Source organism: Prosopis cineraria, unplaced genomic scaffold (assembly GCF_029017545.1).
Source record: "Prosopis cineraria cultivar Desert tree isolate PC_DT_omini unplaced genomic scaffold, ASM2901754v1 PC11, whole genome shotgun sequence".
Taxonomy (NCBI): domain Eukaryota; kingdom Viridiplantae; phylum Streptophyta; class Magnoliopsida; order Fabales; family Fabaceae; genus Prosopis; species Prosopis cineraria.
This window is the reverse complement of record NW_026555342.1, coordinates 26,632,679-26,659,271: the sequence shown is the minus strand read 5'-3', so window position 1 is coordinate 26,659,271 and position 26,593 is coordinate 26,632,679. Positions and strand designations below refer to the sequence as shown.

General features: G+C 34.0%; 1 protein-coding gene and 1 pseudogene across 1 annotated transcript in view; both read right to left on the bottom strand.

The window, feature by feature from the left end:
• Positions 1–25,176, bottom strand: part of LOC129286394 (G-type lectin S-receptor-like serine/threonine-protein kinase RKS1) — a 35,350-nt pseudogene extending 10,174 nt beyond the window's left edge.
• The window catches only part of LOC129286393 (G-type lectin S-receptor-like serine/threonine-protein kinase RKS1), a 34,168-nt gene extending 7,931 nt beyond the window's left edge, over positions 1–26,237 (bottom strand). The window contains exons 1-2 of the mRNA XM_054922357.1: positions 26,151–26,237; positions 25,047–26,107 (exon numbers count right to left, since the gene is read on the bottom strand). Coding sequence (XP_054778332.1) covers positions 25,352–26,107; positions 26,151–26,237 — 843 coding nt within the window. The 3' untranslated portion in view covers positions 25,047–25,351. The remainder of the gene's footprint in view (positions 1–25,046; positions 26,108–26,150) is intronic.
• Positions 26,238–26,593: the final 356 nt, after the last annotated feature.

Below are 26,593 nucleotides of genomic sequence, written 5' to 3'. Positions count from 1 at the left end.
GCTTAAGTATGATTTTTTATGTTAATTAAAGATATTCAAGGTTGATTATGCTAAGGCTATTATGGTTAATAATTTCAATTTAAGGTTTATGGTAGTTAATTGGGATTAGGCATCTAATTACAATTATTGTTGGGGCTTAGAGTGATTAAGTTGAGCTTTAGGGATGAAAAGGAGAGAAAATGGTGATTATGTCAACGACCACTGGAAAACATGAAATTCATTGACACAACCGCTAGTGGATGTCAATGTCTACATCAATTCTAAATGAAAATTAGATCAAAACTCATGGGAGAAAAGGGAGAAAACAAATAAGAGAGATTTTGCTTTGCTAGGACACAAAAATTTAGAGCTTGGAGGTGTTTTGAGCTTGAAAACAACTTGGGGTAAGTTCATCACTCCCTCTTCTCCTATTCTACCTAGTTTTCTTAGTTGGATTTTAAGAGTTTTCCATTTAGGGTTCCCTATAGGTGTAGGTAATCAGAATTTATGATATTTAAATGTAGTTGTTGAGATTTTTGGATGTGTAATAAATGTTTTAGAACATGATTTTATAGTGAAAATTTGAATTTTATGCTTATGGGAAAACCTTAGACTTGTATAGTTGAGATTTTTCTAGATTTGAATTTTTAAGGTGAATTTGTTGTGAATAGAAGTTTATTTGAGTTTAAAAAAATGTTTGAAAGGTGTTGGGATGATAATTCGCAGCTTGAATCAATTTTTAGATATTTGAAATTATTAAATGCAAAATTAAGGTTCCCAATGGATTAATGTGATTAATTAACCTAACTCTAGAATTAATGTTTAGTGTTATTATGTTTAATCACTAGTATTAATTATATTAGTTATTAAATATTATGTAGATTATGGTACTAGCCTTGTTTGAATTGAGAAATCCATTGTTTGGAGAATTATACTTGCAAGGAGCAAAAGTAACTTTTACTACTATGTTACAGTATGTTTTATGTACTTAGTTGTTTGTATGTTTTGATGAAAATGACTATCATTTGAAGACTGTTGTATATGAATATGTATATTCATTGTTTGGAAACCTTATTTTTAGTGGAATGAAAAATTATGTATGAGTATGTTCATCATGAAATTATTATGTTTGGAAGCATGTTTAATTGTTTGGAAATTACATTTGTTTGGAAATCCTATATGCATGACTTGTTCAAGTTTGAAATGGAGTTCAAGGATTTCATTGTTCAAAGTTGAACTTATGCCATGTGGTACAACTTCATTTGGACATAACAAGTAGTTTTGTAGTTTAGACTAACTTACCTTTGGTCAAGTAAGTTAAGCACCGGACATGGACTTCAATTCTGGAGAAAGGAGGATATAAGGTTGGTAGTCATGCATTCTTGTTTAATTTGGCTTTGTTTGGAATAATTGTTTAGAAATTATTTTTATGCTCTACTTAGCAATCACATAATTAGTTGCATGGAATGCGTTATGATATTTTAGTATTGGTTACTAAGACCTTTATGTCTCACTCCTTGTTGTTAACATTTTTACAAGATTAGGTCTAGCTAGAAAAATACCTAAAGCATAGTTGTGCTCTGTGGGACACCTTTTGTTTTGGATAGGCCTCATTTTAGTCATTGATGTATATTTTGTAACTTAAGGCATACTTATGAATGTTTGAGCATGTGACTCTATTTTTGAGAAACTTTATATATTATAGCCATGAGAAGGGTTTTTGATTCTCATAGTCTTGCTTAAGTTGATTTAAAGTACTTGAAATATGTTTTGGAAATGAGATGATATTTTACTGATATTTTACTAAGTTTCTCTATATTAATTGTGTTAGGTGACTGCAATCCAACTGGCTTTAACTATACATAGTTAATATTAGGAGTTTTTATATGTTGTTTGGCATTTAAGTATCGTGGTCAAGTTGGTCACCTTAGAGTGTTAGCTTTGGTTTGTGAGTTGTGATGTGAAATGTTTAGGAAATATTGTTTGGGCCCTAATTGGGTTTGTGAGCTAAATTTTTATTTCAAAGCATTGTGTATCAAACTAGAGCCAATATCTAGATTATGTTATATGTCCTAGGTGGGCACTTGAATCACTTTTTTTGAATATTTAATAGAAAACATATAAGGTTTTTGCCTAAAATATCCCTAAGAACTCTAATTTTTTATTATTGTATTTTGTTACAATATTTTAGATTTTAGAAAACTATTATTTACCATGGTAGGTATTGTTTACTTAGAATTTTTTTTTTTACCATGGTAGAATCCTTTCTACCATGGTAGTCAATTTCGAGCTCATTTTATATAATCAAGGGAAATCCTTTCTACCTTGGTAAAATCTGTTTAAGTTGGTTTGTTTATTTTCTACCATGGTAGTATTTTTCAAAATATAGTTTTTGTTCTTTTTACTACAATAAACTCTTTTCTATCATATTAGACATTTTAAAAGATAAGTTTTTTTTAATTACCATGGTATATTTAAATAATTATGGTTGAAAAAGTAGAGTGTTACATCTTACACCTATCACACTCCATTCACATACTTGAGCCAACCTTGCATCCTCATATGATAAACCTTTTAATAAAGCCTAATGCTTATGTTATCCCATTACTAGACCTAGCCCACATGTGAATTACTTACCAAGATTGAAACTCAACTTTGTGTTCCCATTCATGCCAAAATGAGTTTGTGTTTTTTGGAAAACTATTTATAGGCTTCTCTTTCAACTAAGAACTAGTCCATTCATGTGTGAATTAGGATATTTGACAAACATTAAATGCACTTGACATATAAAATTCTTTTTCATATAAAACTCTTTCCACACTTAACTCATTGGCTCTTGAGATCTGGTATGAGGTTTCTAACAGCTAGAACTATCTAAGAACTATAAATAAAAATTCATCTAATAGTTTGATGATATAAGTGTTTGGAATATGTTATGGTTAATGAGATTAATTAACCTAACCCTAGAACTAATGTGTTATTAGTGTTTAAGTGCTATAATTAGCATTTATTAATGTAAATTAGCATGATTGTATTGTGTATATTATGGTGTTGATGTCGTAGTGGGTGGCCAATCGTGTGTTTGGGGAACTTTTCTTGTAAGGAGTGAAGGTAACCACTCTAACTTATTATGTTGTGTGACTTATAGTTGATGGTGTAAAATTTTGATATGAAAGTTTGTGTTGTGAAAAATGTGAAATTGGAACTAAGCATGTTTTGAAAGGTTTTGTGTTGTTAAGTGGGTTCATATTATATTAGAATATGTTACATACTTGAAAGGATGACTTATAGAGTTTTGACATGTGTACATGGCAATGTGTTTTAAATAGCATGACTAGTGGTGTATGGTTGGGCATGTAGTGTGTTGGACTAAACTACTACTTGGTCTACCCCCATTAGGCCTAATAGATAGCACATGTGGCTTGGATTAGCTTACTTTTGACTTAGGGAGTTAGAGTGTTGAGTAAGATGTATGGTGGTATGTCATGTATTGTAATTGTTTTGTGATTTGATTTGACGTGTTTTAGAAATGTGTTTACTTACCCACTTAGCAATATGCATTATTAATTACATGTTCATGTATCATGGCCTTTTAATTTGGTTACTAGGATCTTTGTGTCCCATTTCTTATGGTTAACTTATTTTTAGGGAAGAGCTCGCTAGAAGAAGCAACCAAGGCATAGTGTTGGTGTGTGGACACCATCTAATTATAGGGCCTCATCTTTTTCTTAGTGCATGCTTTTGCAAACCTAATGGTATTCATATTTGAAAAGTGAGAATGTGACTCTTAATTTGATACAAAATTGCATATGCTAGCCATGAGAATGGTTTTTGACTATCATGATATTATGTAGAATATTTTATGAACATGATGATTAATTGATGATATATTAATGTATTATAGTCAAAAGTTATTTTGCCCATATTAAACTATGTTGGGTAGCTGTAACCCAACATGAATATTCGTGTGTATTAGAGCAAATGCATATGCATACATATCATTTGGTATGTATGTATGCTTGTTATATGTCCTACACCTTATTTAATGATTTTGGTAGTGGTTTGAAAATGTATTTTAGACCTAATAAAGGGTTTAGTAGACAAAATCTTCATATGGTAGAATTTGTGTACCAAACTAGGCCATTAGCTAGGTTATTCAATAAGCTTTTTATGGATGCTTGAATCACCTAAATTGGATATCTGTGTGAGAAGTTATGTGTATTTAATATTTGAAAAAGGAATATGTCTTGACAGCAATTTCTAGCACTATTATTATGCTCTCCATTACAATGGGTGTCTTGTTCATCACATCTCGGGGTGTTCTTTTCATATGCAATAGCAAAAGGTGTCTTGTTTGTTACGATGAGTGCCTTACTCATCGTGGAAAACTACATAAATGCGAGACATATGCCTTTTTGCCATCAATCGTGGCATAGCCAATGTGCATTGTAAGGAATGACTCTATTCTTCTAGTTTTGCCCCTATACTTTTAAACATTTTTGAAAAAGCCCTTTTTCCCTTTTTTACCCTCTTTTAACTTGTTTTTTTACAATTATGCCCTTACAAAGCATACTTCCATGAATTTGAGATTTTTAAATTAATGTTATGATTTAACTTTTTAATCGTTTGGGATCCCACACTTGACATCGAATATTCACAAGTTAGATACAACCACCTCATGAACATGTTGCTCTAGGAAAGATCTATCGTAAAGAAAGCAAGTAAGGAGGTTAATGAGAGCACTTCTAATAGAGTAGTAACCAAAAACCACTACCATTAAAGAAGGTAGAAGAGCTTCAATAAGTTCAATTGCTGCACTCTTTAGAAGCATGGTAGAGCATGAAAAGAAGCTCAACATGTTAAAGGAAGATAATGAGAAAAGAAAGAATTACTTTAGCCTTTAGAGCTTCCAATTCCAACACTACTAAATAGGAATAAGAAGAAGGAAAAGGAGAAGGATAAGGAGAATAAGAAGATTATTATGATGATGATCTTGCAATGTTTGCAAAGAAATATGGCAAATTCTTTGGGAAGAAGAAATTTCACAAGAAGTTCTTTAAGAAAAATAGCAAGAAAGATCAGAAGAAGGAGATCAAATAAATTATTTGCTTCAATTGCAAAGAGCCTAGACATATTAAATGGAAGTATCTATTTTTTTGAAGGAGCAAGGAAAATAAAGGAAATAAATGTGAGAAAAAGAAGATAAGAGCCTACCTCTTATCAGTATAGAGAGATAGTGATGAAGAGGACTCAAGTGATGTTGAGGAAGTAAATTCATACTTGATAGCTTGTGGAGATACTAATAAAATTTACTTCAAAACCACATGTGGCATATGGTACTTTGTTAGTGGTTACTTAAAACATATGACTAGTAGTGATTACACAAAATCCATCTAAATTGTGGAAAGCAAAATCTATCACAACTTGCAAACCATTGAGTAAAACCTCAAAGACGATCCATTGTCATCTATTTTTCAAGATTAAGTTAGGCTATTAAAATAATTCCCTGCTAATTTTCTATCAGTTTGTTATTTATACTTTTATGGGGTCTACAAGTGAGGAAGTTGGAAGCATGTGATATATTTTGTTTTTTCCTTTTAAGTACATAGTGACGAACTAATTTAGTTATGATAAAAGTTTTGGAAATTTTCCTCTCTCATCTTCTCTCTTTCTTCTCTAAACTTCTCTTTTCACCTCCTTTCTCTTATTAATATTCCTTAATCTTACATGATTTAACACTAGTATTAGAGTAGTAACGATCCATGGTTAATGGAATGAGGATTTGGGTTTCCTTAAAGGAATTTGAAGACAATATTCGAATGGAAATGGACATATGTTTCAATCAACTAGAAGCTCAGTTAGAAGGTTTACCTGAGTTGCTTACTTAGATAACAGACTTCAAGATGTGGTATAGCAATTGTCAATTCAATTGGCTGACGTACAAGTTCCTCATGACAGAGGATGGCATGATAATCACATCATTGAAATCATCTACCTACTCGGTACACGAAGCTTGATTTTCTTGCGTTCTCTTTAGATGATGTTAAGGCGTGATTAGCTAAGTGTGAGCACTTCTTTTTACTTGATGGTATACTAGACAACTAAAAAATGATGATTGCAAGTATCACTCTAAATGATGCTGTGTATAAATGGTACAAGAATTTTGAAAGAAGCTTAAATGAGATAGTACTATGGCTAAGGTTTGTAAAGGCTATCAAGGTTTGTTATGGAACTCTCAATGAGGACCCTATAGAGGAGCTTATGCACCTTCGTCAACATGGTCAACAAGCTAACTATCAAATGGAGTTTAATAAGTTGATATGTAAATTGGATTTTCCCAAGGGATGTAAGATAGGTTGTTTTATTGGCAGTTTACAACTGGATTTAGCATCAAGAGTTAAGTTGTTGTACCCACAAACTCTACTTGAAGCTTTTAAGTTGGCTTGTCTATAGGAATCCTATTTTGACTCTTTACAAGGTCAGATGCTCATTCATCAATTGAATAAGTTCTCACATTGTTCTTTTAAAGGGTTATTGCCCACCCCTCCCCCTATGAAAGCACTAATATTTCCCCTTAAGGATAAGAGTAAGGTAAAGAATGAGTTGATAGATTATCGAAGAGGTTTTTCCTCTATTCATCATACATCCTTATTGCCGAACAATATTAAGTTAAGGGGACGATCCACTCTATCTTTTAAACAGAAGTTCACATCTAAGGAACTTAAAGAATGTCATATGAAGAATTTATACTACTATTGCAAGGAAAAATATTCTTCAGGGCACGATTGTAGACAAAAACATAGCTCTAAAATTTTTGTCATGGAATTAGTTGATGAATCTAATGATAGTTAGTCATAGGGGGTGCAACTTCTCGACAATGATTCAGATGTGTTATCGACGAAGGCTGCAACTGGAGCTGACCTTACAGCTCCTATAATCTCATTGAATTCTATATATGGGACATCAAATTTATTACCTTATAAGTAGTTGGTCGAGTTGGACAGTGTATCATACGTGTGTTAATTAATATAGGTAGTACTCATAACTTTCTTCACTTGAGAATTGCATAGGATGTGGGTGTTGCGATTGAACCCATACCACCCCTAAATGTGTCTGTTGTTAGGGGTTCAAGTTTACTAGGTATTGAATGATGTTGCGACCTTCATTGGCTTACATATGTGGTTATATTTGAGATTGATGTTAGCTAGGTGTGACATGGTTCTTGGTTTGTAGTGTTTACAGGGGTTAGGTATGATTTAGCTTGATTAAAAGCAGCTTAATATGGAATTTTTATGGCATGGTATATCCATTAAACTAACAGCTGTTGTATCTCTGAAAAATAGAGTCATGACAAAGGAAAAATGCTTAAGTTGTTACATACAGATTCTTATGTATAAGTGTTCAAGTGATTCCTTACTCGACTCAATGTAGCTGTCATAATATTTCAATGTTCATTGTGATGTCATTACCTGACTTTATCAATATGCTACTTACTTCTTACAATGCTCTATTTCAAGAACCAACTTCACTTCCTCTAAAACATGATGGTCATAACCATCGAATTGAGCTCAAAGAAGGGATGAACTCCATTAAGCACGGCCATATAGGTACCCGTATAAAAGGATGTGATTGAGTAGATGATTTGTGACATGCTTGATCAAGGCATCATACAACATAGTGCCTCCCCTTTTGCATCTCCAGTAGTTCTGGTTAAAAAGAAGGATGGCAGTTGACGCATATGTGTGGACTATAGAGCACTGAATAATGCCATAGTTTAGGATAGTTTTCCCATTCCTCTTATAGAGGATTTATTGAATGAATTAGCCATTACTCGTATTTTTTCAAAGCTTAAGCTTCACTCTAATTACTACCAGATTCTTATAAAAGTAGAAGATGTCCATAAGATGCATTTCAGGAACATACGGGGCATTATGAGTATTTAGTAATGCCATTTGGCCTCCTTAACACACCATCAACATTTCAAGCTATCATGAACTCTATTTTTAAAGGGCTTCTAAGTAAATATTTACTTGTTCTCTTTGATGATATTTTGGTGTCTAGTCTAGATTTGTAGGGTCATGTGGTTTACCTTTGTTCTATGTTTGAGATCCTACAGAAGTATCAGTTCTTTGTGAAAAGGTCTAAGTGTGCCTTTACTATTGATAAAATTGAGTACTTAGGTTGTGATTTTTTACGGAAAGGTTGTCGCTGACTTTTCTAAGTTGCAAGTAGTGAAGGCATGGCCAACCCTAAGTAATGTCAAAGGGCTTAGGGTTTTTCTTGGCTTGTCTAGTATTATAGATGTTTTATACATCAATATAGCATTTTAGCGAGGCCACTGATAGACCTCTATAAGAAAGACAGTTTTCAATGGTCACTGAAATCTAAATCAACCTTCCAAACATTAAAACAAGCTTTAGTGTCTATACCTATGCTAGCTTTACTAGACTTGAGCCACCCTTTTACTATTGAAATGGATGCTTCTAACATTGGCATTAGAGCTGTCCTTTCTCAAGCTAACTATCTTGTGCATTTATTAATAAAGTGCTATCTTTAAGGAATCAAGTTTTATCAATTTATGACAAAGAACTACTTGCCATTGTGCATGTTGTCTCCAAATGGCACTAATACTTATCAATGTTACCATTCACAATCTTGACTAACCAAAGGAGCTTGAAGTTCTTGCTAGAGCAACGTTTATTAACCCCTTCACAATATATGTGGATTACTAAGTTCATAGGCTTGCAATATATCATTAAGTACCGTAGTGGTCAAGATAATATAGCTACAAATGCTCTTTATTGGGCTTCACATAGGGAGCTATTACATATGACAGTTTCCTCAGTATTAACTGAGTTGTGGGATAAGGTAAGAGCTTAGTGGCATATTGATCCTACATTACGTAGTCTGATTATAGATTTGTAGTCAAATCTTTCTTCACATCCTAAATATTATTGGCATTAAGATATGCTGTCTAGGAAAAAAATGTTAGTTATAGGGCCTAATCAACACAATCTGAAACATTTAATCATCCAATAACTGTATAGCAATCCACAAGGAGGTTATTCGGGGGTGAGGACTACTTGTCACAGAATTAAAGCACTCTTTTATTAGAAAGGTTTTGTTAATGATGTCAAATACTACTTGAGACAATGTGAGACTTGCCTTTATCATAAGTATGAGACCATTGCATACCTTGGTCTACTTCAACCACTTCTAGTTCCTGAGGGGGTATGGCAAAACATTTACCATGGATTTTATTGAAAAACTCCCAATGTTTAATGGTAAAGATACTATTTAGGTGGTTATTGATCGCTTAAGCACTTGTTCTTATTGTAATAATAAAGGACACATAGCTAAGTCATGTATTCATAGGAAGCAAGGGTTGAGTGAAAATATAAAATGGGTTCCAAAGGGGTCTACTAACCCATTGGGACCTAAACAGATTTGGGTACTTAAGAAAACCTGACATTTGTGTAGGTATCAAGGAGAGTCACACATGAAAAGTGATATCTAGATAGTGGCTGCTCCAAACACATGACTGGTGATAGCTTAATGTTCCTTTACATGGTAGAAACTAAAGATGGTAGGACTATTACTTTTGAAAACAATGAGAAAGGTAGAATTCTCGATATAGGTAAGGTTGGTAAGATTTCTTTCAACTCTCCATGCATAGATAATGTTTATCTTGTTGATGGTTTAGGACATAACCTTTTAAGTATAAGTCAATTATGTGACAAAAGTTATGAGGTTATATTTAATGCTATGCGTTGCATTATGAAAGATGAGAAAACAAGAAAAATCATCCTAGAAGGGAAAAGAGTTTAGAATGTGTATTCCATCAACATTTGTGATGATGACTCACTAAACACAAAGTGCCTGATATTAGAAAATGATGAAAGTTAGCTGTGGCACAAAAGATTAGCTCATGTGAATATGAAGTAACTAGATAAGTTTGTTAAGAAGGATCTTGTCATCGGGCTACCAAAAATTAAGTTTGAAGCTAACAAGTTGTGTGATGCTTGCATTGAGAGCAAGCAAGTCAAGGTAACATTCCACAGTAAAAATGTGGTATCCACCTCAAGACCTCTTAAGCTTCTTCATATGAACTTAATTGATCCTTCAAGGGTAAAAAGTCTAGGGGGTAATCTTTACACTTTTGTTATTGTTGATAATTATTCTAGATTCACATAGACTATCTTCATGTTTCAAAAGGATCAAACTTTTAATTTTTTATGGTATTTGTAGCTAAAGTTCAAAATGAAAAGAGTTTGAGAATTATGAAGATTAGAAGTGACCATAGTAGATAATTTGACGATTTCAACTTCCTTGAGTTTTGTGAAGAATAGGGAATAAATCATGAATTCTTAGACTAAGAACTTCTTAGAAAAAGAGAGTAGTAGAGATAAAGAATAGAACATTGGAGGAGATGGTAAGAGTTATGCTGAATGAAAAGAAGCTGCCAAAATACTTCTATACAGATGCTATGAGCATAGCTTGCCATATCACAAATACAGCTTATGTGCAACCCATTCTAAACAAAATACCCTATGAGCTCTATAAAGGAAGGAAGCCTAATATCTCACATTTGCATGTTTTTTAACTATAAATGTTTTGTACTCAATAATGGTAAAGATAATTTAGATAAGTTTGACTCTAAAAGTGATGAAGCTTTGTTTTTAGGTTATTTTAATAGAAGCAAAGCTTTTAAAATCTTTAACAGAAGAACTTTAATTGTTGAAGAGTCAATTCATGTTAGATTTGATGAATCCTTATCAAATGAGAACAAAGAAGAAAGAACCATAAATCTTCCTCCTAAAAGTCTCTCACTGAATGAAAAAGAGGAAAATCAAACTAATAATGATACCATGATTGATAATCAAAATAGGTAGACAAATGATCTTCTAAAAAGTCAACGATATAGTAAGTCTCATCCTATTGATCAAGTTATAAGAGAAGTTGGTGATAAAGTCAGAATTAGAGGTTTACTTAGAGAAGTATGCTATTTCAGTGCATATCTTTGTAACATTGAACCTTCTTACATAAAAGAAGCCTTATCTAATAAATATTGGCTTATAGTAATGCAAGAAGAGTTAAACCAGTTTGAGAGAAATCAAGTTTATGACTTAGTGCCTAGAACTAATAATCATCATGTAATTGGAACGAAATAGGTCTTCAGAAATAAACTTGATGAAACTGGTATTGTTGTAAAAATAAAGCCAACTAGTGGCTAAAAGTTATAATCAAGAAGAAGGTATTAATTATGATGAAACCTTTGCTCTTGTTGCTAGACTGGAGGCTATTAGGCTTTTACTTACTTTTGCTTACATTAAAGATTTTAAACTTTATCAAATGGATGTTAGGAGTGCTTTCTTGAATGGAATAATCAATAAAGTTTATGTAGAATAGCCTCTAAGGTTTGAAGATCCATCAATACCAAATCATGTTCACAAGTTGACAAAGGCCTTATATGGACTTAAACAAGCCCTAAGAGCTTGGTATGATAGGTTAAGTACTTTCTTTCTTAGTAACAACTTCAAAAGAGGAATGGTGGATAAAACTTTATTCTTCCAAATTGAAGGAAGTGATATTTTAATAGTTCAAATATATGTTAATGATATTATTTTTAGAACTACTAACGAACTTCTTGGTAAGAAATTTGCTAAGATTATACAAGTTGAATTTGAGATGTATATAATGAGGGAGCTGAATTTCTTCCTTAGATTATTAATCAAAAAAATGAGAAATCTTCATAAGCCAAACCAAATACACTCATGAGCCATTGAAGAAGTTTGGGTTTGAGAATTTTAATACAAGTAATATCCCTACGAGTGCTTCAATCAAATAGACAAGGATGAAAAAGGGAAGAAGGTGGATCAATCTAGATTAAGGCAAATGATTGGATCCTTGCTGTAACTTACTGCTGGCAAACTTGACATAATGTTCAGTGTCTGTATATGTGTAAGATTTCAATTAGACCTAAGAGAGTTTCATCTCACTCATTTCATGGTTTAGCAAGAAACAAAATAGTGTGTCCTTATCTTTGTGTGAAGCTAAGTATTTGGCTGTTGGAAGCTGTTGTGTAAAAATATTATAGCTAAAATAGTAATTGGAAGATTTTGGAGTTTTTCTCAAGGAAATTCAAATCAGATGTGGCAACACAAGTATTATAAATCTGACAAAGAATCTTATCTAACACTTAAGAACTAAGCACATTCATATAAAGCATCATTTTCTAAGAGATCATGTGCAAAAGAAGGATATTGTGCTAGAGTTTGTTCCAATCATTAAGCAATTAGCTGATATATTCACTAAACCTCTGGCTGAAGAACAATTTACATTTATTAGAAGAGAATTAGAAATGGTAAATCTCAATGAGCTGTGATAAGTTTTATAGTTTCATCTTATTATATCTGAATCTTTTACTAACTTAAGCTTTGGAGTGTTTATAAATTTTTTTTGCAAGGTTCTCTTAAGGAATCTTGGCTTTCTGGATTGATCTAGGATGATTCTCAAAGAGAAAGTCAGAAGATCAAATATTATCTATTAAGAGAGCTATTTTTCTATGTTTAGGACATTTCAAGCGTGATTGCATGCTAAATCACATGTGAAATGCCTTATTATGTTGTGGCTTTTATGAGGCATGACAAATTAAGCATGAGACCTAACTGGTTTCTTGCATGAAATGTCAAACAAAGAGCTACCTTCCTTAATTCATGACAAATCACGTGTGGGTATACATGTGCCTCAAGCATGAATCGTCTTAAAGAGAGGTGTGTCTCTAAGTCATGACAAATCAAGCGTGAAGGTTGAAGCTTACCTTATGTGGAATGTGCTTCTAAGAGCCTTATTCTTTATCTTGAATATATCACATGTGAGACTTAAAAGTGATCATGCGTGAATCAGTTGGAGCCCAAATGTCAAATTCTGAGTTTGTACTATATGGACAAATCACACGTGAAACGTGCTATGTCATAAGCGTGAAACATCCACATAAGCTGATAAATTGACAAATCACGCGTGAAGTACCCCCTTCACCATGCATGATTGGCTCATGGCTATATACACCTCTCATGTTAGATCCTCTATTTCACGTATGCTCTAACATTCTAAAATCTGACCGTTACACTCTCAATATTTCTTAATTACCTCCTGATCTTTCTCTAGCCATTATAGTGTTCAAATTCTATTACTAATCCTTCTTAAATACTATTTCACATCTTAGAGTCATCCAAACTCTTCTTGATCTTCAACTTAATCTTTCTCTCCAATTATTCTGAGATAGCTCATACTAAAGACACTAGAAAGAAACCAAGCTCTAAGGTGACCAAGAAGTGAAAATTCACTGAAGTCTTGATTCAAGAAGGTAGTAAATTACTAGCCTAATCATCTAAGAGGAGAAGAACTCCAAGGATCATAAGGGAGCTTGTGACCACATCAAACCTTGCTTCTTCAAGTCATTTAGAAGATGAATTAAACAAGTTGTATAGAGAATTGTCAAGGATAGCAGCAATGTGCCTCTTAGTGGCATTTCTGAGGCAAGCATTAGAGAAGGGAAGTTGATCAATTATGAACATTAGACTTGATACAACTAGTACTTCTCATCTAGAGCAATAGTTGCTAGACATTTTATCAAATATGATTTTTTTATCAAAGCTCACAATTTTGATATAGATGGATACTTGAAAGATTACAAAGGAACTACTGGAGCTCAACATTAGTTACTCACCAAAAGTGATCAAAGCCTTCTACACAAGCTTTGGGTGGGATAGGAGTAAAGAGACCTACAAATCTTAATTACGAGGATGTCCCATATTCTTCACTGCTAAGAGCATGGCTTATATACTAGGAATTGAAGCAAGAGCCTTGGAACTGTAAGAGTTTTACAGAGTAACTCAGAAGAATGCTCCAAGGTTTCATTATATAAAGGAGAAGTATAAAATGATAATGATGACTGAAGATGTGCTTAAGGAAGTGCTCAAACTAGGATTCTTCTTCAAACTAAAAAATTTTCCTTTCAAGCATTAGATGTTAGCATATATTGTGGGGAAATTCTTTGTCAACAAAAAGACTACTTTCAACACATGTAACTAATTTGAAGCTAAGATATTGACAAGGCTAATAAAGAAATGGAAGATCAATATGTGTCAGTACATATTGACAAAGATGCTCTATGTGTTTAAAATGGACTCAAAGAAGAAGAAAGAGAGGAAGAAGGACAGAAATCTCTATTTCCTTAATGTCATCTTAGCAATTATAAGGTGCTTCAAAGTAGATCACATAAAAGGAGTTGCTATAGAACCTAAAGAGTTTAAGGACACGTCTCTCTTCAAGATGAAATTCAAACTCATTAGAAATGAATTTGTCCCAAGAAGAGAAGATGAGCTTGTTAATGTGGTAGCAACAAGGAAGAAAAGGAAGTTAAAGAAGAAAGCTGAAGCTACTGGGGCCTCAACCTCTTAAGCCTTACCATAGATGCCTTCCCTTGTAAGTGAAATGTCCAATGCTTTCCTCTATAAAATTCTAAATGGAATTGAGGGCAAGCTGGATCAAACTATAGTTCTTTTGAAGAATGATATCAAGGGTCTTGATGATATGATGCTCTATCTAAATGATAAATTAGATAGCATCATGGATCACCTTAGCATAAATAAGGCTCAAGGAAGAGAAATAAGGAGGCAAGAAGATGAAGCTAGTCCCTCTACATTTAGAGAAAGTTCTGTGCACATTGTTAATTCCTCTTTAACATCCAGAACTAAGTCTATCACACCACCTTCACCTTTCTATATGCCTTCACCACATAACCCTTCCTCCCAAGAACAAGAAAACCTCCTCTTTCGATGAGACTAAGAGTCTTCTATCTGCAACATCTAAGAAAATTTAATCTCAATTTATTAACCTAATGAGTTTGATTAGTAAGTTAATGAGGTATATAGCCAAAGAGGTATAATTGGTGTAATTTATGGTAATTCCAACCTTAAAAGTGGGTTCAGATCGATGGCAGGTCGGCTGGGTAAGGAAAGAGCAATAAAAAGTGAAGGTTTACCCTCTGTGCCATATGTCACAGCATGTGGTCAATCCATTACGACCCATGAAGGTAGATTTAAATATAATGGCCTTTCTATGCCATGCACTGTGGCGAAGGGCATCGCGTGACGTAGCGCACAACTAAAAATCTAATTTATTAGATACATCTCTGTGTGAAGAATCAGAGAAGAGGATAAGAAGAAAATGAAGAGCTTGACTTTAGCTCTACTAAAGCTTGTTGTTGGAGCATATTGGTGATAGATTGAAGCTCCTAAACACTTAAGGTAAACAATCTATGCCTTCTTCATTCTTTCTCTCCCTCATTATGGAAATTTATGATAAGGTTTAAGTTGAAAAGTTTATTTTCAGTTCATAAGAGTTATGAGTCTAATTCTATTGAAAAAAAATGGATATATTAGGAGTTGTTTGTGATACCTTCATCGATAATTTTATCAAGAGTTTGTTGAGTGAAGCACTTAATGTCTAAAAATTATTATTAATGAGATAGTTAAAAGTGTTGGTGACCATTAATGGTGGTTTAATGATTCATTTGTGATAATATGAGTCAATAGAACCTAATAAATCCAATGGGTTGTGATTTATAAGATTGATAAAATAGATATGTGAAGATTGGTATTGGTAAATCCTCAAAAATGAGATAATAATGGTATCCTTATGTTATGAACATAGTGAGGTTCATTTTGGCACCATTCAAGCTTGAGAGAGGCTTTAGAAGTGTTTCATGTGAGGGGTAAACCTTTGACTTCTCGAAGGTTTGAGATAACCAAGGAAAACCTAATTTTTATAGTTGAATATTAATTGTATTTGTGAAATATACTTGATGGTTTAAATTAATGATGCAATTTGGTAATGTGTTTAACTTATGAAATGGTTTTAGAAAAAAAAATCTCTTACATGCCATCCAATTATAAATTATAAATTTATCTTAGCATGTTATTGTGGGTGAAAAATTATGATGTGTAATGTGTTAAGAATGTGGAGTATGTGAGTGTGAATATATTAGATTATTTTCCATGAATTGATTATTTGAAATGCATATTTTATGAGAAATATGCATAGTATGATCATTGGCGGGAGTTCGCCTAGGGAGAGGAGTAGTTGTTTGTAACCCACGTGGTATTGACAGTGATCGTTGGAATCAAGAACTTGTCTTGGCACCAATTGTTAGAATCAGGAGTAGCCCTTGTCCCATGATTAATTCAAGATTGTCCTACTTGTTCTACAAAGGACTCAAACCTAACCAATCTCCACCGGTTCATGAGGAGGCTAGATTAGGAGTACGACACCCCATGGTTATTAATATTGAAGGAAACCATATTACATAAGTGAGCGAGTTAACCCTGGCCAAGTAGCTCCTCACAAGTAGAAAGCTGGGTTAGTCTGTGAAGGACGTAGTCATGTAATAGCTATTGGTTTCATATCGAAGGTAACAATAGGGTATAAGGTTAGCATATGATCATACATATAAGTTCAGCCATATGATTATTAGTATTGTGGTCTAGTGTGTTAGGGGCACATGGTTGTTATTATTGAGACTATGTGATTTGCATTATAAATCAATATGAATATAAGTGTTTTTGGGCTTGGTCACATAGTTGTTAGTATTGTGAACAGCAGCTAAGTTTATCGTATGTGTTAAAATGTTGTGTTTTTGCCTATTGGCATCTATTTACAATTGATATTAAATAGTATAGGTTAGGTGAAACTTGGTTATTGAGAGGTTATACTTACCTCTCAATTCTCAATATTTTCAAGGCCTAACTCATCAAATCCAAGTCCGGGAAAACACACAAAGGCTTATAATTGTAGATTAATCCTTTCTATATGCCTCTCTTTGTTGTTTTTGTGTAAATGTTAACACAATTGCAACTAGGATCATATATTATTAGTTTGCACAGCTTACATTAGCTTAGTGTACAACTTATATATTTTGTGCTATAAATTAGTAAGGTTTGGTTGTAAAACTGTGGATAGGGCTAAAATAATTGTGCAAGTAGAAACATGTGTATTTTGAAAGATTTGAAATGAGAATAATGATTTTGTGCATTAATTTCCTCCCTCTTATATTTTGTGAAAATTGGGGTTCAGTGGTGATTTTAAGATATATGTGCTTTTAGTTGTATGTGGTGCGTTGCATGGGTCCGCTAGAGTCCATTAAGTGTGATCAGATGGTCAGTGTAGGCTTTTAACACTTGTGGTTGAGTTGGGACACCAAAGTTGAGAGATTTTTGTGAAACTGTTAAAAACAGGTTTTGGTGTCTAACTTTTTATAAAAAAGAATTTGAGTGTGAAACTGGTGCCATTAGCTAGAGCTAAGAGAAAGCTCCGTGTAGACACCGAAACCACCTTAATCGGACATAGGGCGAAGATTTAGGATGCATCAGAAGTTCACTCCTTATGCTATCAAATGACAGCAACTGATGTTGTCAAATTCATGCAATGCGCCATAGTATATGGCATAGAGAAGGATGAACCGTGACACATATGTCATATGCCACGACGCATAACACGTTTTTGGCACAAAATGCTATTTTGAGTTTTCAAACTCAATGTTGGGTCCCATTTGTTTTCCAAGCTTTCACACTATTTTTAAAACTCTAATTTGAGCATAATAAGAGTGTGATTGAGATTTGAAATGTTAATTTTAGGATTCTATTGTATATATTTTGAAAATTCATCTCTTTTATGAAATTTTATAACTTTGGTAATCCTTTAAGGGTTAATCCCTTGATTACCTCGATTGTGGAGTTAAATATGTTTTAGTAAGGGAGACCTTATAACTTGGTATCAGTTTCTTTGGTTATGAAAACTGAACTGTGGATTTGTGGATTAGGAGTTGTGTTTGCTTATGAATTGTGCATTTGCATATAGAAAGTTGGCAATTAACATTATACACATGTTGTTTTCCCCTGTTAAGCTAGTGCTAATTCTTTTTCTTTTATGGGATAACTTCCATCCTTAGGAGGGAGAATGGTGCAAACAAAAAATATTTCTGACAACACTCTAGCAAATGTATCAAGATAAGGGTGAGAAGTCTTGGTACAAGAGGAGAATATTGTCCCTAGTGAGCATGTTGAGATGGGATAAGGCTTGGGACAAGCTAGAGAGCAATCGAGGCTTATGCGGGCAATGAGAACATATTGCTCAAATTGAGAAGTATAATGGAGAGGATTGAGCAAAGAACAGATGAACACGATAAGATCCTAAAAAAGAGACCGAAAGAGTCTAGCAAGGTCGTAGAGAGGGTTAAAGGCAGTCATGGTGGAGTGAGACTTGATAGGGAGGCACTTGGCCAACTCAAACTACAAAAAGAGTAGACCGAGGAGGCTTAAACCAGTGAGGCCTAGAGGAAAAGAGCAAGAGAGAGCTATTGACTTAGCATTGAAAAAGTTCACACGATTGAATCCTCTATCATTTGAGGCTTTGATGAAGAATAAAGCGGCTGAGAAGTGGAAAGATTATTTAGAGATGATCTTTTCTATTATAACCTGCACATCAGAGCAAAGAGTATTACTTGTTACATTCTTGCTTGAGGATGCTACCAAGCAGTGGTGGGAGAGTATGAGATCGGCAGATAGTTCTCAGTTGATATGGAATGAGTTTAAGAGGAGGTTGTTCTCCTATTATTTTCCTGCCTCATTCAAAGCTAAGAAAGAGGCTAAGTTTCACTGACTGCAGTAATGAAGCATAAATGAAGAAGAATTTATTTCAAAGTTTAATGAGTTGTCTAAGTACTCGACCCACTTGAGAAATCATAATGATGAGTATTAGAAGGCTGAGCAGTTGCTTGAGAAGATGCAACCTAATTACCGACAATAGTTGGCACCTTTTGATATCATCTCCTATAATGACATGTATAGTAAGTTGGGAATAGTAGCCAGATGTGGTTGTGAGGCTGAGGAAAGCTAGAAGAGAGATGGTAAGGGATGTTTCTCTATATATACAGGTCTTATTGGAGGTGTTGGCAACAGATCTGGATATAGCTTTAGATCATCTGGATTGGGTAGCAGTGGCAATAAGAGGAAGAGCTTTCAGAGGGGTTCTCAGTCTAAAGGTTCCCAATGAGGAGTATTGCCCCTAGGAGTATGGGTGGGCAGAGTCAAGTATTGAGACAAGATTTTACTCCTACTATAACTGGACTGATTAGAGCCTCATAGTGTAGCAAGTGTAGGAGGCACCATATTGGAAGCGCTAGACTTATTTCAAGTGCCATAAGGTTGGGCATATTACTTAGTATTGCCTATAGAACACTTCTAATGCCAATCAGAGGTCTACTATTCCTGGTCATGTATTTACTATGACAAGAGAGGAGGCGGAAGCTTCCCTAAGGCTCATTTAAGGTATGATTCTTTTTAGTAATCATAAGATTATTGCTTTATTTGATTCTGGCACCACTCACTCATTTGTTTCTGATAAGTGTGCAAAAAGGTTAAGTCTGCATGTGATTACCTTTTATAATGAATGTGTCTACATCGGCTGGTGCTTCAGTGAAAACTAGCTAAGCTTACTTAAGAGTAGAGTGAAATTTGGTGAAATAGTCACAAGTATTGATTTGATCTATTTACCCATGTTAGGAATTAAGTGATAATTGGCATGTACTGGTTGTTTGCCAATAGAGCAACTTTATATTGTAACAAGAAGATAATTTCATTACTGGTGTATATGACAACTATAGTAAATGATGAAAACATGCAACTTGTGCCTATAACTACTCTGGAGACTCCCAAGTTCCTATTAGCAATATAAGTTGATCAATCAGTGAAAGAAAGATGTCAAGCCTTCATGGTATTCTACTCAGTACATAAAGTGTATGACGGTGTATTAGACAAGATTAGAGTTGTCAATGAGTTTCTTGAGGCATTCACAGATGAAGTGTCAGATTGCCAATGGAGAGAGAGATTGAGTTCTCTATTGACTTGGTACCTGGTACCAAGCCAATCTCTAAGGACTCTATATTGGATGATTCTAACAAAGCTAAATGAGCTTAAGAAGCAATTAGAGGAGTTGTTAAAGAAGGGGCTGTTTAGATCGAGTGTTTCACCTTAGGGTTCGCCTATTTAGTTTTTCAAGAAGAAAGATGGTGGCATGAGATTATGTATAGACTATTGACAACTGAATAAGGTAACAATCAAGAATAAGTATCCGTTACCCTGAATTAATGACTTATTAGATCAGTTGGCTTAACCAGCAGTGTTCTCTAAGATCGACTTGAGATCCATCTATCACTAGTTAAGAGTGAAAATAGATGATGTGCTGAAGACTATTTTCAAAACTAGATATAGGCACTATGAGTTTCTAGTTATGCCCTTCAGACTGACCAATGCGCTAGCAATCTTTATGAATTACATGAACCGAATCTTTAGACCTTACTTGGACAAGTTTATGATGATCTTTATAGATGACGTTCTAATCTATTCAGTTGATAAGGAGGAACATTTAAGCATTTTAAGGATTGTGTTACAAATCCTAAAAGAGAAGAAGCTTTACGCGAAATTGAGCAAATGTGAGTTCTAGTTGCGTGAGGTGAAGTTTATAGGTCACGTAGTGTCAGCTAATGGTATTGCAATTGATCCTCACAAGGTTGATGCGGTACTACAATGGGAAAGACCAACCTTTATGATAGAGATTCAAAGCTTCTTGGGTCTAGTAGGGTACTACAGGAGATTTTTCAAGGATTTTCTCAATTGCCTCTGCTTTGACCAAACTGACTAAGAAAGATAACCTTTCTTATAGACTAACAAGTGTAAAGAGGTTTTTTAAGGGTTGAAGGAAAGGTTGACAATTGCACCTCTGTTGACTATCCCTGACCTAAAATGGCCATTTGTGGTATATGTATATGCTTCGCTTAAAGGTCTTGGGTGTGTACTAATGCAAGATGATAGAGTTGTGGTGTATGCTTCAAGGTAGTTAAGATCACACGAGGAGAACTATCCTACCATGATCTTAAGCTTGCGGCAGTGTTGTTTACGCTTAAAATATGGAGACATTATCTGTATGGTGTGCAGTTTAAGGTTTACAATGACCATAAGAGTCTCAAGTATCTAGTTGACCAGAAAGAGCTGAATATGAGATAGCGGAGATGGATGGAGTTCCTAAAAGACTAAAATTTTGAGTTGAAGTACCATCCAAGGAAGGCTAATGTAGTAGCTAATGCATTGAGTCAAAAAATGCTATATGTAGCATACATGATAATGCACGAGCAAAAATGCTAGAGGATTTCTCTAATAAGCACAAGAATGTCCCTAATTTTACATCATACAACTTGAATGTCATGGTAATCACAAGTGAATTTTGAAAAGAGTTGAGAAAAGCCTAGTTGAAAAATTAGTACTTGTTAGAGATTCAGGAAGACATTGAGGAGAATCGGACGGTGGCTTTTGGATTCAACAATGATGGTTTTGTGTTGTATCATGACCAAATGCATGTTCCAAATGACAAAGAAATTAGAGAGACCATTCTATTAGAAGCCCACATGAGTAAGCTAACAATCCACCATGGTGCCACTAAGATGTACTAAGACATGAAGAAGCAGTAGTGGTGGCATGGAATGAAGTGAGATGTGATTGAATTCATCTCTAGGTATTTGATGTGTCACAAAATGGCTTAGTTTTATTACTAGCCATTTCACACGTGTGATAAAGTGTTCCACACATGATTTTTCTTCTCAATGGACTGAGTTTTGTAACTAGCTATTCCATGCATGGTAGTATGATGGTTCCATGTGTGACTCATAATACAAAATTAGCTGTGGCTTTTTGCCAACTAATTCACAAGTGAGAACCTGAGGGTCACACACTTGTTCTGTCATACAGCATGGTTTGCATATTCTTTTCCTTGAAAACACACATGAGTCACCCTAGTGTTCATGCTTGAATTGTCATATATGCATGTCTAAAACTTGGCTAGCTCCATTTCACGCGTGAATCATCTAATTCTATGCAAGGAATGTCACCAATAACTACAAACATTGTTCCAATGGTCTATTAACTACCAAAACTATATGTGTGATATAATTCAAATCTAAAACAAGAATCTTAATCTTTGAGTGAACTATTAATCTTTTGAGCATTCTAAAAAGCTTTAAACTGTACATTAATGTCTTGCATCCATTTATCATACTTGATAAAGTTTTTAAAAAGCTCTCATAAGTTTATAAGCTTTCAACTGTGATCAATCTACTCTTTCTTCTTTGAGAGTTTTTTACTTTAGCTGAAATCTTGAAAAGGTATTTTTCAAGTGTTATGTAACAACTTGCAAGTTATAACAAGGTTTGTTGTTGAATTAAGACAAGTTAAGTCTTGAGAGTTGTACTGTAGTTGCAAGCACCCATTAAAACTTATGAGATTAGTTAAAAATCTCAAGGGTGATCTTAAGGACTGAACGTAGGCCAAGTTTTAGGCTGAACTAGGCTAAATTTCTTGTGTCTAATTTTTTCTATCCTTGCTTCTATCTTCCTCTTCATTAAGTTTTTGTAGAAAAATTTAGTGTTACCCAATTCATTCCTCTCTTGGGTGCCAGTATCTAAAGAAAGAATGTTGTTAAGGAAGGAGTATTGATAGGCTATTAAATATTTCCATGTTAATTTCCTATCAATTTATTATTTATGCTTATGTGGGGTCCATAGGTGAGAAAGTTGTAAGCACACAATGTATTTTGTGTTTGGCTTTTAAGCACATAGTGATGAACTAATTCAATTATGCTGAAAGTATTTAGAATTTTTCCTCTCTTGCCATAGGTGGAACATTTAATGATCAACATTAGTTAGGGTTAAAGATAGGGTGATATTGCACCCTTTTTAAAAGTTCAGGGGTAATATTATTCTAGCAAAAACCTTAGGATACCAGGCACCACTTATGAAAATATGTCAAGGCATTTTTGCCCTTTAACCCTATTATTGATTATATTATATGTTGTTTTCTCTTTTAGTATTTTGCTAGAACAAGGTCTTTGCATTTTACTATGGATGAATTGAAGATGTAATTGAGGATGGGTCAAAACATGTAATTGGTATTTTGTGAGAGGCAACTCCTAGTCTTAAAAAAATACCAAAAGTTTGATTTGATAGAGTAGATAAGTTAGAACAATAATGTAAGTTTGTTTTGCAGGTTCTTTAGTTGAATACATGTATTACATGCTTTGCAATACTGTTGAATTTTTGCTAGATTGGTTTTTGATGTTGTTGGATATTAGTCATTTGTAAATGAGTTGTAGGAGGAAATGTAAAAAAAATATTTTTTTAAATAACAATAGCTATGAGAGAGCTTTCCACATAGAAGTGCTCCTATAGGCTTCCAAGGAAGTAATCATGAAGAAACCTACAATAGTACTTGTTCCAAAAGCACTCTTATAGGCCTCCCTTTCAGGAGAGCTTTTAAAGTGCTCCCATATATATGAAAGCGCTGTGCAGACCAAAAATAAATGCTTTGAAAAAGCTTTTTTTTTTTAGTTGTGTGATTTCATCTTCCATTTCCACTAATTCCATATCAATTAGTTTGTTCAAGATTTCATTTTCGACCAAACCTCACGCCTCTAAACACTTCTAACCATCCCGAATCCTTAAATTTGACCCTTTGTTTAGTACAATAGTTTTAGAAAAATTATGAAAGTGAAAATGCCAAACATAGGTTGGAGCATTGTTTTAAAAATGGACCAAACTAGATGGTTAGATTGGTTGGACCATCAACTAGATTAGAATTGAGTTGCTATTAAGCTATAAATTGAAGTTGAAATAAAAACCGGAGCGATTTTTGGAAAACTGAACAATTTTAAACATAATATTGAAAAAAGCTTAAAAATGTAAGAAAAATAAAAAAATTCAAAAATTAGATTCTATGAAAAGCCAATTTTATTTTTGAATAATTCACATATATAAAGTATAATTTGAGACCCTTTTTTTTTATAAAGATGTTAATAGTTATAGGTGTAAATGCATATATTTTTAAGTCTACTTATATCTAACTTAATCAAGATCCACATATATTTGAAAAATTATAAAATTATAATTTATAATACTATTAATTTATGGTCATGTTATGTCATTTTATTAACACAATATAGATTTTTTTCTTATATTTATTCTATATATATATTTAATATTATTTTTATTTAATTATTACATCACCGATCTAATTGCTAGTCTAATATGTTAGACCATAAAAATTGAGAACCGTTGAATTTTTCAGTTCAATGTCTGATCCGGCTTTTAAAACATTGGTTTGGAGGAAGAGGAATCTTGGAAATGGAAGAGAAATCCCAATAAGGATGAATCGAAGAAGGCAACTGCTTCAACTTATATAAACCTCAAACATAAAACAATTAAAAATCCCTATATATTTTCTTGGATAATATATAGTGTTATATATATATATATATATTAGCAAAAATATATATTAGCAAAATATCATATATATATATATATATCCTTTTTATTGATTAAAAATAAATAATATGATCCCAAAATAAAAGATACATATTATATACAGATACTAGAAAAAGAACGTTTATTGTATAGTATTTAAAAAGTTATATATTCAATTTTTTGATATTTTGATATTTCTTTGATTTTTTTTCATTGTGTGTTTGTATTTTTAATTTTAGGAGTTTTTTTAAATACATTATTATAATGAATATTAAATAAAAACTATTTTTAATCTTGCCCTCAATAGATTTGACAAGATCAATGCTATTATTCAAGATGGTAGGTGGCATTGGCCAATTATAAAAACACACCTTAACTGAGAAGTCTTGTATACATACAAAGCAAATAGGGCCTATTTTCCTTCTCGTATGGCCTCTATGGTTAATATTAAAGTGGTATGGCATGTGAACAGGGAAGAACTATCCTTGAAAGAAAATTTAAAATTTTAATAGTGTGCGTGTATTTTAACTATAATCTAATATCTGTATTTTAACTATAATCTTATAAGTGTAAAAAATGATTAATATTAACGATGATGATTGATTAGAAAAAACAAAAAGAAGTTTTTTTTGGGGGGGGGGGGAAGGAATATAGCATGTACCTAGTTCATCTGCGTCAACGCGCACGTACAGATGTTGTCCCACACCATTGAAAGTCCTAATATCTTCCATGTCAGTGTGCCATGTCAAGCACCCAGTTTGTGTGACCTCATTTACGCTCGTGTATGCCATACACGAACAATCCCTTGGGCATTTCTCACGACACCCTTTCAAATCCATACTCTCACTCTTATCTACACGTGCCTTTGATGTATCAGGCACCTTCACATGTGACACCTTCACAAATCCCTCCCCACGTTGGCACGTGGACACATTCTTTTTCCTCACACACCCACTCGACCCGTTTCTAATACTCCACTCTAACGGTGGGTTCAAATCCGGGCAAGCACACACATTCAAATGTGTATGTATTATATGGATCACAATTACAATTTGACCCGCACCAACGATATTTGTCACAATCCTCTCTTGGCGTGAACCAAATTTGGAGCCATTTGTTTTCCTTAGCTTGCCAAATAGATCGGGTCACATGGCCTGTATGGTTCACCACCGTTCTTATGTAGATTGAAGGGTCCATGACTGAGTAAGTGAAGGAAACTTCACTTCCATTGTCAACAAAGCTGATGTTGAAGATGAAGTTGGTTGTCATTTCTGGTATGCCACTCAATCTTTGACCAGTCCAAGACCCGCCTCGCCAAAATGGAGCTCCATTTATGTACATGAACGCCTGAGGATAGCCTGTTGGGTCCATTATAAGACTCACGTTCCCCAACCCAGGGTCATCTGGGGATTTCCATGATGTATAAACCCAATTGAAGCCAGTTTTCCGATCCACCGCAAGTTTCATGACCGAAATATGAGCATCATGGGGATAATCAAAGCTTTGCCACTGAACCTCCTGTTCTCCTCCATTTCTGGTTAAAACAAAGTTTCCCGTGTCTTGAAGCTTAGCAAAGGTGTCACCAAAGAATGTGCTCGAAATGTTGGAAGACCAAATGGGGTGTCCATTCACATTCGTTTCGTTGTGAACGAGAACAATGTTCCCATTTTTATTAATCAACAAAACACCACCAAGTATCGTTAAGAGGATTCTCTCTGTTAGCTACCCACACAAGGGTTTGTTTGGAGACTCTATTAAACCATACGCCAACAAAGCGCTTTCTTGAATTGTTGTTTGGGGTAAAAGAAGCCGAGGGCGAAGGTTCCGCCATCAGAGAGCAAGACATCGCCATCCTTGAGAGGTTGGTTTGGGGATATTCTATCAAGGGAGTGACCAGAAGAATGAAGTACAAAGAGAAGGAATAGTACTGGAATATTCACCAGAATTACCTCTTTAGGAGAAGAGAGCTTCATGGTGGAAACGAAGCACAAGAGATGAGTAGGGCTAAATTTCTCAAGTAACAATGTTGATCTACCAAGCAAACTTGACTGGAAAGTGATCATGGCTCCTTCAGTCGCTTTCGTCTCTGACTGACCGCGCGCGAAGACTTGTAATAATACTTGACAAAATGGTCTTCCATGAGTTCACGTCATTGGGGTGTGTTGGGAGACGCAACTTTTTTTTATTTGTTGCCAAAAGAAGCGATGG